At 34.5% G+C, this 13,595-nt stretch overlaps 1 protein-coding gene across 1 annotated transcript in view; it reads right to left on the bottom strand.

Annotated features, from left to right (window-relative positions):
• Positions 1–13,595, bottom strand: part of LOC149806598 (WD repeat-containing protein 70-like) — a 68,693-nt gene that overhangs the window by 37,527 nt on the left and 17,571 nt on the right. The window contains exons 6-7 of the mRNA XM_089955347.1: positions 10,752–10,885; positions 6,764–6,917 (exon numbers count right to left, since the gene is read on the bottom strand). Coding sequence (XP_089811473.1) covers positions 6,764–6,917; positions 10,752–10,885 — 288 coding nt within the window. The remainder of the gene's footprint in view (positions 1–6,763; positions 6,918–10,751; positions 10,886–13,595) is intronic.

The raw sequence follows: 13,595 nt of genomic DNA on the forward strand, positions 1-13,595 counted from the left end.
TTCATTCAGGATTTTTTATTACTAGAACTTCTATTTTTTATTTTTTAATTCTTGGATTATTTTTGGGTTTGATTCATAAAACCATAAGTTCTTTTTTCTCATTTTTCACTTGATATTCTAGGGAAATAAATTATTTGTTAAATTTTACAAAGCTTGTTGTCTTTACTCTTTTCTGTTACTTTTTGTAAGAGCCTAGACTCGTAACAAATGATATTTGGTGTCATACACCAAAATCAATTCTATTTCTAGGAACAGAAGTTTCACATCTTACACCAATCAATTTTATTTCTAGGGAAAGAAGTTTTTCATCTAAAGTTTCATCTAGTGTGACTGAAAAACAGCAAAACATTGTGCCTGACGAGGATCGACTGTAATTTTGCACAGCTGTTTATATATCATATTCAATGGTGCCTCAGCACTTCCAAAAGTGTAAGGAAATGAAAACAATATTAAGATTAGTGATTTTTTTAAAAATTGGGGGGCTCAATTCTAAATATGAATAACAGCTATAAAATCACATTGTTGGAATCACTTTCCTGAGAATAATTGACATGAATCCAAAAAAACATAAAAAATAAACAAAACATAATTGATGGCACGCTTCATCAAATCACAGCTTTAAAATCATATTCTGGAATCACATTACTCAGAATGATTGACTAGAATCTAAAAATTAAAAATAACAAAAGTAACAATAACATAATAATTGACAGATACAAGTAACTCTGTATAATGGTAATTCTGTATAATGGTTCAAAATGACTTGTATTGCAGGTTATGTTGAAAACACAAAAAAGTATGAAATGGTGTTGATCATTTTTGGAAGTTCCCATTACATTACTGCATGACCAAGTACTGCTAAGGAGATAAAATGACTAAATACAAATGTGAAACTTGTGAATTCCTTCTCTGCGTAATAATTACAAGAATTCCACTCATTCTCTGTGTAATAATCAGAAGAATTCCATTCATTCTCTGTGTAATAATTACAAGAATTCCACTCATTCTCTGTGATAATTACAAGAATTCCACTCATTCTCTGTATAATAATTACAAGAATTCCACTCATTATCTGTGTAACAATTACAAGAAAAAGTATTACTATAAAGGACAACTGTACAAATGCCTATTATTTTCCTTATGCATATAGCTGGCATTAAATGAAAGAAAAAACATCTGAAACAACTACTGCCCCCAAAAGTGGTAAGTGACTCACACAAAGATTTTATTGAGCAATTGTTACAATATTTCTTTCAAGATATGCCATGATTAAAAAATGTACAGTTTCAAATGTTTGTATGAAGGCAAACAGAGATAAACCAGTCTTTTATGAACAGAAACATAACAAATAACAAAGGTGTTACCTTACTTTACAGCAAATCTTTTAAACTTAACAAAAGGCTGTAAAATATAGCTAAGCAGATTTTGAATTTCATTCATTCATTTTTTTGTTGTCATTTCAGATATCTTTTACACTGAAATATATTGAAATATAAATTATCATAATGGTTCCATCCAGTACAATCCTAACAATTTCCAGAATACCTTCCCACAAAACTAGAAAGTAGCCAATGATGTCTGGCATTGGTCTATAAATTGTATGTATAACTCGCTAATACCTTGGACTTCCTGATTTAAAAAAAAAAACAAATAATCACACAAAATGATGTGTAATTACTGACTCTAAGATTTTACTATAAAGTTTAAATATGCTTGCTGTAGTATGTGCAAACAAATTATATATATATATATATATATATATATATATATATATATATATATATATATATATATATATATATATGACACTCTTCTTTACAGTAAAGCGAACTCTAATAAACTACACCTGAACAGAGTGTCAATTTAAATGCATAAAATAAAAAAGAAACAAATATAATCTACAACAGTATGCATATATCCCCCAAAGATGGATCTCTGGTTGGTGAAATTTCTATCATAAAAGATTGGATTATACCATATATATGTCATTAATGAATCATTTTACAAATGATTAGCATTAAGCTTCTAGCAAAAAGCACTCTTATAATGTCATGTACTGTAATTGTAAGTTATAAAACACTTGGCATTTAGCATCTAGCAACAAGCACTCTTATAATGTTATGCACTGTAATTGTAAGTTATAAAACACTTGGCATTTAGCATCTAGCAACAAGCACTCTTATAATGTCATGTACTGTAATTGTAAGTTATAAAACACTTGGCAGTTAGCATCTAGCAACAAGCACTCTTATAATGTTATGCACTGTAATTGTAAGTTATAAAACACTTGGCATTTAGCATCTAGCAAAAAGCACTCTTATAATGTCATGTACTGTAATTGTAAGTTATAAAACACTTGGCAGTTAGCATCTAGCAACAAGCACTCTTATAATGTTATGCACTGTAATTGTAAGTTATAAAACACTTGGCATTTAGCATCTAGCAACAAGCACTCTTATAATGTTATGCACTGTAATTGTAAGTTATAAAACACTTGGCAGTTAGCATCTAGCAACAAGCACTCTTATAATGTTATGCACTGTAATTGTAAGTTATAAAACACTTGGCATTTAGCATCTAGCAAAAAGCACTCTTATAATGTCATGTACTGTAATTGTAAGCTATAAAACACTTGGCAGTTAGCATCTAGCAACAAGCACTCTTATAATGTTATGCACTGTAATTGTAAGTTATAAAACACTTGGCAGTTAGCATCTAGCAACAAGCACTCTTATAATGTTATGCACTGTAATTGTAAGTTATAAAACACTTGGCATTTAGCATCTAGCAAAAAGCACTCTTATAATGTCATGTACTGTAATTGTAAGCTATAAAACACTTGGCAGTTAGCATCTAGCAACAAGCACTCTTATAATGTTATGCACTGTAATTGTAAGTTATAAAACACTTGGCATTTAGCATCTAGCAACAAGCACTCTTATAATGTCATGTACTGTAATTGTAAGTTATAAAACACTTGGCAGTTAGCATCTAGCAACAAGCACTCTTATAATGTCATGTACATGTAATTGTAAGTTATAAAACACTTGGCATTTAGCATCTAGCAACAAGCACTCTTACAATGTCATGTACTGTAATTGTAAGTTATAAAACACTTGGCATTTAGCATCTAGCAACAAGCACTCTTATAATGTCATGTACTGTAATTGTAAGTTATAAAACACTTGGCAGTTAGCATCTAGCAACAAGCACTCTTATAATGTCATGTACTGTAATTGTAAGTTATAAAACACTTGGCATTTAGCATCTAGCAACAAGCACTCTTATAATGTCATGTACTGTAATTGTAAGTTATAAAACACTTGGCATTTAGCATCTAGCAACAAGCACTCTTATAATGTCATGTACATGTAATTGTAAGCTATAAAACACTTGGCAGTTAGCATCTAGCAACAAGCACTCTTATAATGTTATGCACTGCAATTGTAAGTTATAAAACACTTGGCATTTAGCATCTAGCAACAAGCACTCTTATAATGTCATGTACTGTAATTGTAAGTTATAAAACACTTGGCAGTTAGCATCTAGCAACAAGCACTCTTATAATGTTATGCACTGCAATTGTAAGTTATAAAACACTTGGCATTTAGCATCTAGCAACAAGCACTCTTATAATGTCATGTACTGTAATTGTAAGTTATAAAACACTTGGCATTTAGCATCTAGCAACAAGCACTCTTATAATGTCATGTACATGTAATTGTAAGTTATAAAACACTTGGCATTTAGCATCTAGCAACAAGCACTCTTATAATGTCATGTACTGTAATTGTAAGTTATAAAACACTTGGCATTTTAGCATCTAGCAACAAGCACTCTTATAATATCATGTACTGTAATTGTAAGCTATAAAAGAGTGGGTCAAATTAATCCTGTATAAAATACATTGATATTAATGTGGAGCATGTCTGATCAATAATACGGTCAGAAATTGTTTTAAGTGCAATTACTCAAGCCATTTATTTCTGTTTCAAGCATAATATATAGTAAAAACCGTTGTCACTGTCAAGCATCACAACAGCTGAAGTATAATGCTAATGTATTTTAAACAGGATTACAAATTCAGCCATTTTAAAATAGATGCATTAATGCTACCATTTTATTCCAGACAGTTTGCCATCCCAATATTTTAGTACATATATTTTCTATCGGATTAACAATTTGCTGAAATGTATTATTTTAAATGATAATTGTTGCTAACGTAAAAACTAAATAATTTTGTGTGATGGTTTGGCTTCAGATCTTGAAATTGTGTCACAATGCAATACAAGATAGAATTCTCCCTGTGACAATGAGAAATAAAATTGTTAAAAATGACCGCAAACGAAAATGATATTTCTTATTATTTTTAAACAAGAATTATATCTGTGCAGATTATGTGAAAACAACAGTAACTTCTGCATTAAGTATTAAATTTAGTTCTGGAAACAAGCAGAGTAAAATTTTAAATGTACTGAATTATGTGGACTGCAACTAAAGTTGCAGCAGAGAGGATTAACTAATCTTTTTGTGCAGTCATTTCCTTCTTCAAAGAATCAGAGTGCTCTCCTTGCATGTGCTTCTGGAGGTACTGTTTTCACTAAAAACTTGTTTGCACATAACACATTTAACATGTGTTGTTCCTCATGATAAACTATCTTCTGTATGCTAAAGGTTTCCCACAAACCTCTGCAATACTTTATGTGCCTGTTCAAGTTAAAGCCAAATCAAAACTTCTTAGTGAACATTTTGAAAATATGTTCTTTGGTCACAGGATGTTTAGAAAAGGTGGCCTTTCAGTTCTCATTTGGTCTCATATTTAATACTACATATTTCACAGTAACATTGTGAATCATGATTTTCTCTTTAAGTTTTCTAGATCTCTTTGACTCGCAAAAGCCTTAAAACATTTAGAACAAATAACACCTGAATCCAGTATGTGTTCTCTGGTGATGTCCTGTATTAAACCTACTGAATGACCCATTGCTACAAATTGTGGAAGTGCATGTATATTTCTGTTCATGTCTGATTTTGGGTTGTTTCAGCACACTGGCAAACTTAAATTCTTTGTGCTGAATCTACACAAAAACAGGGGCCCCGAGTGGCCAAGTGGTCTAAAGCGCTCTCCATTATGGATCCCTGCCATCTCACCTCTGTCTGCACCGGTTTGAGTCTCAGATTCAGCCAGTGTGGGTATGTGAGAAAGCTTGCCAGTAGCTTCTTGTGGGTCGGTGGTTCTTTCCGGGGTTTTCCTGGGTTCTTCCTCTCCTCCACCATTAATACTGGCTGCCATGTATAGCCTATCGTGTGTTGAAAAATGGCGTCAAACCCCACAATAACAACAACAACAACTACACAAAAACAGTGTTTTTGGTGACAATCAAAATATGTCAACTTGCTAAACTTCAGCACTGGAATATATAAAGTTTGTCTAAATAACATACAGACTTAGTGCACATGCCACAATAGATGAAAATTATTCCAGCTGCCTTTTATCTCAAGCAATGGCCATGAGTAGATTAGAGGAATCATATAACTTAATAAGGGGGGGGGGCTATCATTCTGTAAGCGCTTTGTGTGGGGGCTAGCATTTAAAAAATTAAAAATTGCAGACAAAGTGGGCATCTTCAGAAATACAGACTTATTTAAGCATTCTCTCTGGAAGAAATAACAAGAATTGGACCTCTGCTAGGTGAGTCAGTCTAAGAAATATGCTCACATCTGAAGTTATATACTCTACCAACTTACAAAGATCGATGTTGTGGCTATCTCTTAAAATTGTCACTGTATCAATGTCTGCATGAACAAGACAGTCTTTGACACAAAACCAGTACATGCAGATTCCTTGCAAAGGTACTTTAGGTCCAGTATGCTCCAAGAAGTGAAAAATAATGAAACCAAAGGCAAAACTTTACCATAAAGTATATAAGATGGCCGCTGAAATTATGCAGGGGCTATCCTGGTTATAACATAGTATGCAAGCCCTGAGAAGTAGTATGCAAGCCCTGAGAAGCAACCACCAAAGCTACATTTGGTTCCATGATATGACTGAGGTGAACCTATTCATTTGGAGTAGGAGCTGTCACTTCCAGTTCTATATTAATTTTGTTTGGATATCAGAAATTATTTCTTTTGGCCTGAAACCAACCAATTCTATCTTCACTGACTCTGAGGTTTCCTTCTTTCTAATTCTGTTAGCATAGTATTTGGAATTATGTCACCTGACTTTGACATTTCATGTCTTGAACCCTGCAGTTAAATGTCACATTGTAATGCCATTGAGTAGCCTTTAGAAATTGTCATGATGCAGCCACTGCCACAATGCATCAATTATTATCCACTATTGTTATTTAGAACAAAGTTATGGAACCTGGTAGAAAATAATCAAGAATTTGATTACTTCCGTCAATATTAATTACAACAATTTCTCTCTCAAAAATGCAAGAAACAGCTGAAGTGTTGCTATCTTAATTAAAATCTGAAACTCGGACTTGCTCACCATAATGGGAATTTTCAGGTTCCAATTGGGAAAAGATGCACATTTTTTTAATTAGGAATGGAGCCTATATTCAGGCCAAAAAAAAGAACAAGGAAAAACTGTTTTCATCTAATTTCGGTCACTAAGTGAGGTTCAGCTATGACAAATTTGGCCAGTAATAATAATAATAATTTCAACATTTTTCAGAATATGACAAGAATTTCTTAATTTCAATCACACCCTCCATTCCCTATGATAGATAAAATGGTCAGTCCAATGGCTTACCTTTGTTTTAGCCATATCAGTAATATACTGATCCCCTTTAACACATTCTAAAACCTCAAAACCATCCCTGTCAATGACCTTGGCCTGAGAATTTCCTGCCACCACAAGAATGACATCACCTGTTGTACTGTATTGAAGCTGCTTGATTTGATGACTAGGAAGAAATAAAACAATATGCAGCATGAAAAAATTAAATATTTGCTGAAATGCAAGACAATATTTTCAAAATAAGGTTAAGCCTGATTTCTTTTTACCTGTTTTCTGGCAATTGCTTAAAATTTGCATACCATGTATGACTTTTCCTTACTCATTTGTTATCACTTTACCTTAGTCCCCACCCCCATTTTCTCAAAATGCTTTTGCATGAATTGACCTAAAATGTTTACAATGTGAAATGGCCCAGAAGTGACTTAATGATGTCTTGCATACATTTTTACCTTGTGTTATCTGATGCTCATATAAAATGGCCCAGAATGGGCATGTGTAAAAAGTGGCTTAATATATGGTAACTTCAATTTCCAATATCTACATACATCTGCAATATGAGAATATATCTGCACTAATCCCAATGTACAATATCAAAATGCCCATACAATCCTTGAAAAAGATCATTAAGATAATGTCACTCTGACAGTAACCTGTTTTTAGAGATGAAACCAGGCTGTGTCATTAGCATGACTGATCCCTGTAACTAATGCTATCATGAATCATATCTTGTATGATAAATGTTGAAGTCCTGAGCTCAAGCATGAGTTAATAAAGAGCACATGAAGGCCTAGGAGACATTCCATTTGTAGAGCAAGGTGAGCAAGCAGGTCCTGGGTTGGTTAAAATTAGACAATAAATTATAAAGATCCTGGTTGAAAACAATACTGTATCTTCATGATGCCTGATTGTGTCTGAAATCATGGAATGGTATTATTTGATCATGGTGGAGGTAGCTTTTTGTCCTTAATGAGAAAAAGAAGCCACCCAACTAGAGAATACAGGCAAAATGCAATGTGATATCAATAATGTCACATTAGTCAGGGAAAATTTGACACTTCTCCTCCTATGCCTTCCAAGTAGGGTGCCTTCTAACAGTCAAGATTGTCTCCCTGACAAAAGCACAAAACTCTTTTCAAGACATGGCATTTCTGACAAGATCCAGGCATGAATGAGGAGTTTCTCTGGAAATGGATAGAATATTGTCAACCTTGGCTGCTTGAGCAGTGTTGGAGTCACGATGATTTGCCTAGTTATTTCTTTCATGAGACTGAACACTGTATTGTATATCTATATTTTTTTAAATATTTGTTCATGACTGTAAGTTGTAGTGATTATCTATAAAGAAGATATTACATAGCTACTTTTTGTACATGGTATAGATTCAATTTTAAGATATTAAGAGTTCCTGTAGATTGCATAGGATCTATAAACAGATGTTGTAAAGTTTCTAATAATAAAATCTGTTTACAAGTTTGGGGTTGTTTCCCACTGGATAGGATAATCTTCTGGGTTCTTAAAAAAGTTATTTCCCATTGGATGGGTCAGGTAGGTGGGTTCTTTTACAATGCTAAGTGTCACATAGTGAGTACGAGAAAAATAGATTTCAGCATTCTATGCTTGTATATAAAGAGAGAAGTGAGCAACTGATTTCATTCCATCAGTTCTTGTGTTAATATCAGTCAGAATTTATTTAATGTTGTGTTTAGAAACTTTAAGGGGAGACATTTGTTGGGACAATCACTGGAATTACAAAGTGATCACTGAACTAAAATATTAGTCCTGCACTATCGTGAATTTATTCAAAGGAGTTCTAGACAATGTCATTTTGATAAATCAGGACTGTTGGTAGACCAGTACTTTCAAGGATCTGAAATTCACTTGGAACATTGGATCATTTGGACCCGAGTAGAACTTTTTGGGATTATTTTGGATTTCATTCATAAAACTGTTAGTTACTCTTAAATATGTATTTTATAACTGTTGGTATTGCTTCATTCTGTTACTTAGTTTATGACCATAGAGTCATAACAACACATCACTGACCCAGGATCTGTCCCATCTGATTCAGACTATCAGAACTATTTTGCAAGCCTTGCCCCCCCCCCCCTTTGCTGGATTAGTTCTGATATTAAAACTGCCTGGGGTAGGCAGCAGGCCCATATCCCCTGCCAGGTGACTGAAAGGGCATCAACAGCTAGGCCCCTGCCACGTGACTGAAAGGGCATCAACAGCTAGGCCGCTGGCTTCAGGAATGGAGGGATGAAGATGGGTAGTTTGTTTCAAATTGTTACAAACAGGCTCAGCATCAGTCAGACCCATAGACTGAAAACTGGATGAAAGACAGATTGATGGAGACCACTCTGTATGGAACAGTGAGCTTCTCCCATACCACAGTGCTGAGCTCCAATGAGTTTTCCCACCTTGTTTAAAGTTCAGCATAACCTAGCTGTCCAACATTTTCAAAACTGTCTTCCCTTAAATATACTCCCTCCAAGTGCAGGACGTGAGGTGGATGGGCTTCATTTCCCTTAAATATACTCCCTCCAAGTGCAAGATGTGTGAAGAATGGCCTTCATCTCCAGAAGATTTATGTTAAGAACTTTTTCTTGTACCATCCACTTGCCATGGTATGGTGGTTTCCAAAGGTATTCCTGCTGCTAGGCACTCTGCTGCTAGCCACTCTTGTCCTGCAACTGTAGCAGGAAGTGTTGGATCTCAGTCGAAATCATAATCTAGACAACCCCAGATTAGGTGCCACTATGCTAATAGAGAGATCTTCAGCAGAACAAATAAAGGCAGCTGAAAACTTTCAAGATACCATGTCAACAGGTATATACTCCACAAACAGCCAAATGGACTCTTTCAGCTCCATTTTGAATTTTGAGGAAGCAATAAACTTAGCAAGTATAAGTCAGTTTCCCATTGTCTTTTGTGACCAGAAAAGTATAGATTGAAAGAATTGTGTATCTCTTACAAAATCCACCACCATCTTTACAACCAAACATTTCTTTTCTAACAAATCTGCCTTCATGGTACTGCTTAGTATTTCTTTCATGAAGTGCAATGATGAAAAGGGAGATGGCTAGATGAACAAACCTGGATCTCCTCCAAAACAACCAGAATCACCACAATCATTTGTCACAAAGAGGCTGATCCATGCCTAGCAAACAACTAGGAATCGGACAGCTACATTAGGGTTGCTGGGCATGATTGATGGAAAGTCAGCTTCCACTCCCCCTCCCAGCCTGCCTGTGAAAATTTGGGGCATAATGCCTATAATTTGCCTGGCCATGAAAAGTTTGTTCCTGCTAAGAAGAGCCCATAGTCATTTTGGTGATGATCATCTCTTCCCTGATAAGGCCCCTGTCAAGGTCGAGACAAGATTGCAAGGAAATCTGAAGAGCAACTCCTGTGATGCCTGATAGTCTAAAAAGTATGAAAAACTCCACTTGATTTCAGGGGCATTGTTACCAGTATGTCAGTGAAGTCTTAAACTTGCAAACATCCAGGATAAGGGTGGAAACCTAATGGGGGCAAGGGAAGGTAATCTCTAATAGTTACTTCCCTCTCAATATATGATATAGTGACATGTTTCAGGAAGGGCTGAGTTCAGATGATCAGAGGTTATTTCTGAAAGATTAATGTGATCAGGTGATCTATCTGATGGAGTCATTTACTGGAATTCACCCATACATATGTACATGTTTCAGAATTATGACCAAGCTCACTAAGAATAGGACTGGATGAATGGGTGGGAGTAGTTTGAGACACATAAATCAAACATGCATATGGACACTGCTGCTTTGCAGCAGATTTGTGAATTTATCCTTAATATCACCATAATATTCTGTACAGCTATTTTCTCTGTAAACAAGTATATTAAATTTGGTGAAATTTTTTTGGTATTTGGCCAAATAATAATGTTCAAATCAATGCAAAAGAGGATGGAGAGTAATATCCCTAACTAGACATGTGTGCTACTGAAACATATTTTACCTACCATTCACATGGCCTGATAGATCGGAATGATTTAAGTGAGGCATCCATCCCAGCAAAGTCAAACAATTTGACATCAAAATCATATCCACCTGTCACCAGTCTTGCGCCAGACGGGTCCAATGCTAAAGCTGATACCTACCAAGGATGAATAGAGAGGATAAAACACAGCTGGTACAAGCAAATAATGGTTTTGATGAACATTAGGGAACAAACAATGGTTCATATGAATGCATACTAGGGGTTGCAGATTAACAACTACACATTTAACATCACCTTCAGAACTCCTGCCAGCAACACCACATCAGGAGTTGACTAACCCCTAAAATGTATATCCCAGGAGTCATATTCAGATTTTTAAGTCAATGTTGATGGTAATGTATCTAAAGATATTGCTATGTGTGGTGTTTGTTCAGCCTCACCCAAGGGGGGGTGGGGGTGTTTTGGATTTTTAACGTAGCTTCAACAATTTGAGTCGTATCGCTACGATGTCTGCAGTGTGACAGTTTATAGTGATGTCCAGCACTGGGGCATCATATCCTAGACATGCAGCATCATCTCCCACCCAGTCACATTACCCTGACACCAGGCTGATTAGTTCTAACACTCTTACTTGGATGTCAGCAACTAAAAACAGAAACTAAACAGAAATCTAAGTGAGAATCAGTACAGCTTGGTAAAAACTTCAAATTCTTGTTGCCAACATATTTTTGTCCCATAACCTTTGATTTCTGTATTAATAATAGGCACAATGAGGGTATATCCTGCATCACCTTAAGGTAAATAGGCACAATGAGGGTATATCCTGCATCACCTTAAGGTAAATAGGCACAATGAGGGTATATCCTGCATCACCTTAAGGAAAATAGGGACAATGAGGGTATATCCTGCATCACCTTAAGGTAAATAGGCACAATGAGGGTATATCCTGCATCACCTTTAGGTAAATAGGCACAATGAGGGCATATCCTGTGTCACCTTTAGGTAAATAAGTGGGGCGGGGAATAAAACTAATCTTAATGATGTAATACTTAACTGGCACTATTGTACAGCTTACCTTTACCAGGACAGAATTACCTTCATCAGTATAATAAGGATTCATCCTCCCAAAGGGTGAACATAAAAATTCCAGAATTTTTTTTATGCTTACCATCATAGACCCATGCACACTAACCATCACCAAATACACATTTGAGACATCAATGCTGGGTGGGAGAAGGGAATCTGACAATAGTAACAGGTAAGCATCAAAAAATTAAAATTAGTTTCCCCTACCCCCCAAATAGTTTTTAATTTAACATGCTTCCCATCATTCTTGTATGGCTAAATTTGTTTGAAGGAAGGCTGAGAGCCCCAAACACATGTATAGATGTGAAAGATCTTTGTGTACAAATGAAGGTAATTCAGTCTAGGAAAAGCTAAAATATGCAATAGCGACAGGTAACGTATTAATGATATTTTATTGTGTAATATATGCAATATTTTGTATTACTGATATTATACCAGATAATATATGCATTATTTTGTATTACTGATATTAAACTGTGTAAAAATGCTTTAATTTTTATTACTGATATTACACTAATATATGCATTATTTGTAATATGGATATTATACTATGTAATAAATGCAATATTTTGTATTATTATAGCTCATTTTTCCTCCATTAACTTTACAGGATCAGAATCATGCAGTATTTTTCCATACAACACAGCTTCATACTGCAGGACACGTGTCTAAAAATAGTATAGTATCAGTAAGTACTTTGTAAACAAACAATATGCAGTTATTTTGTATTACTGATATTACACTGCATAATACATGCAGTTATTTTGTATTACTGATATTACACTGCATAATACATGCAGTTATTTTGTGTTACTGATATTACACTGCATAATACATGCAGTTTTTTTGTATTACTGATATTACACTCCATAATACATGCAGTTTTTTTGTATTACTGATATTATACTGTGTAATATATGCAGTTATTTTGTATTACTGATATTACACTGCATAATACATGCAGTTTTTTTGTATTACTGATATTATACTGTGTAATACATGCAGTTTTTTTGTATTACTGATATTATACTGTGTAATATATGCAGTTATTTTGTATTACTGATATTACGCTGCATAATACATGCAGTTTTTTTGTATTACTGATATTATACTGTGTAATACATGCAGTTTTTTTGTATTACTGATATTATACTGTGTAATATATGCAGTTATTTTGTATTACTGATATTACGCTGCATAATACATGCAGTTATTTTGTATTACCTATATTATATCATGTAATATATGCAATATTTTGCATCAGTGAGAGCTCTGACCTTGAATCATCAATGCAATGTCACTTATCATATATATTCACTTATAAATCAAGTCAAACTGCAAACAACAAAGATCCTGATCTGCCATAGCATAATACATCTGCAGATCAGGGTCTATGTTGTTGGTTCTACAGATTACTCCTAAACAAATGCACAGACCCAGATCAGCCAGTAAATTATGCAGTTTGCAGTTGGCCTTGGCTAATAAGCAAGCATATATGGTAAATTACAAAACTGTATCCGTGGTGTTTGTTAACCAGTTCTGAATTGTCACAAACCAACATAAAATTCTTCACTTGTTTTATTTAACCAGTAAATAAGTTTATATTTACAATATAATACAGACCTGAAAATATTTTATCTGAATTTGACTGGTAAAAACATTATCCGAAATTGACTAGAATACAAACTCATGTAAGCAAGATCACCGTTACAGTGGCGTAACAGTTCTCACCAGGCGAAAAGCTTGTTCACATCATGATACCTACAAGAGTCTGCATAAA

This window comes from Sinohyriopsis cumingii, chromosome 1 (assembly GCF_028554795.1).
Source record: "Sinohyriopsis cumingii isolate HCF-2022 chromosome 1, ASM2855479v2, whole genome shotgun sequence".
Lineage (NCBI taxonomy): Eukaryota > Metazoa > Mollusca > Bivalvia > Unionida > Unionidae > Sinohyriopsis > Sinohyriopsis cumingii.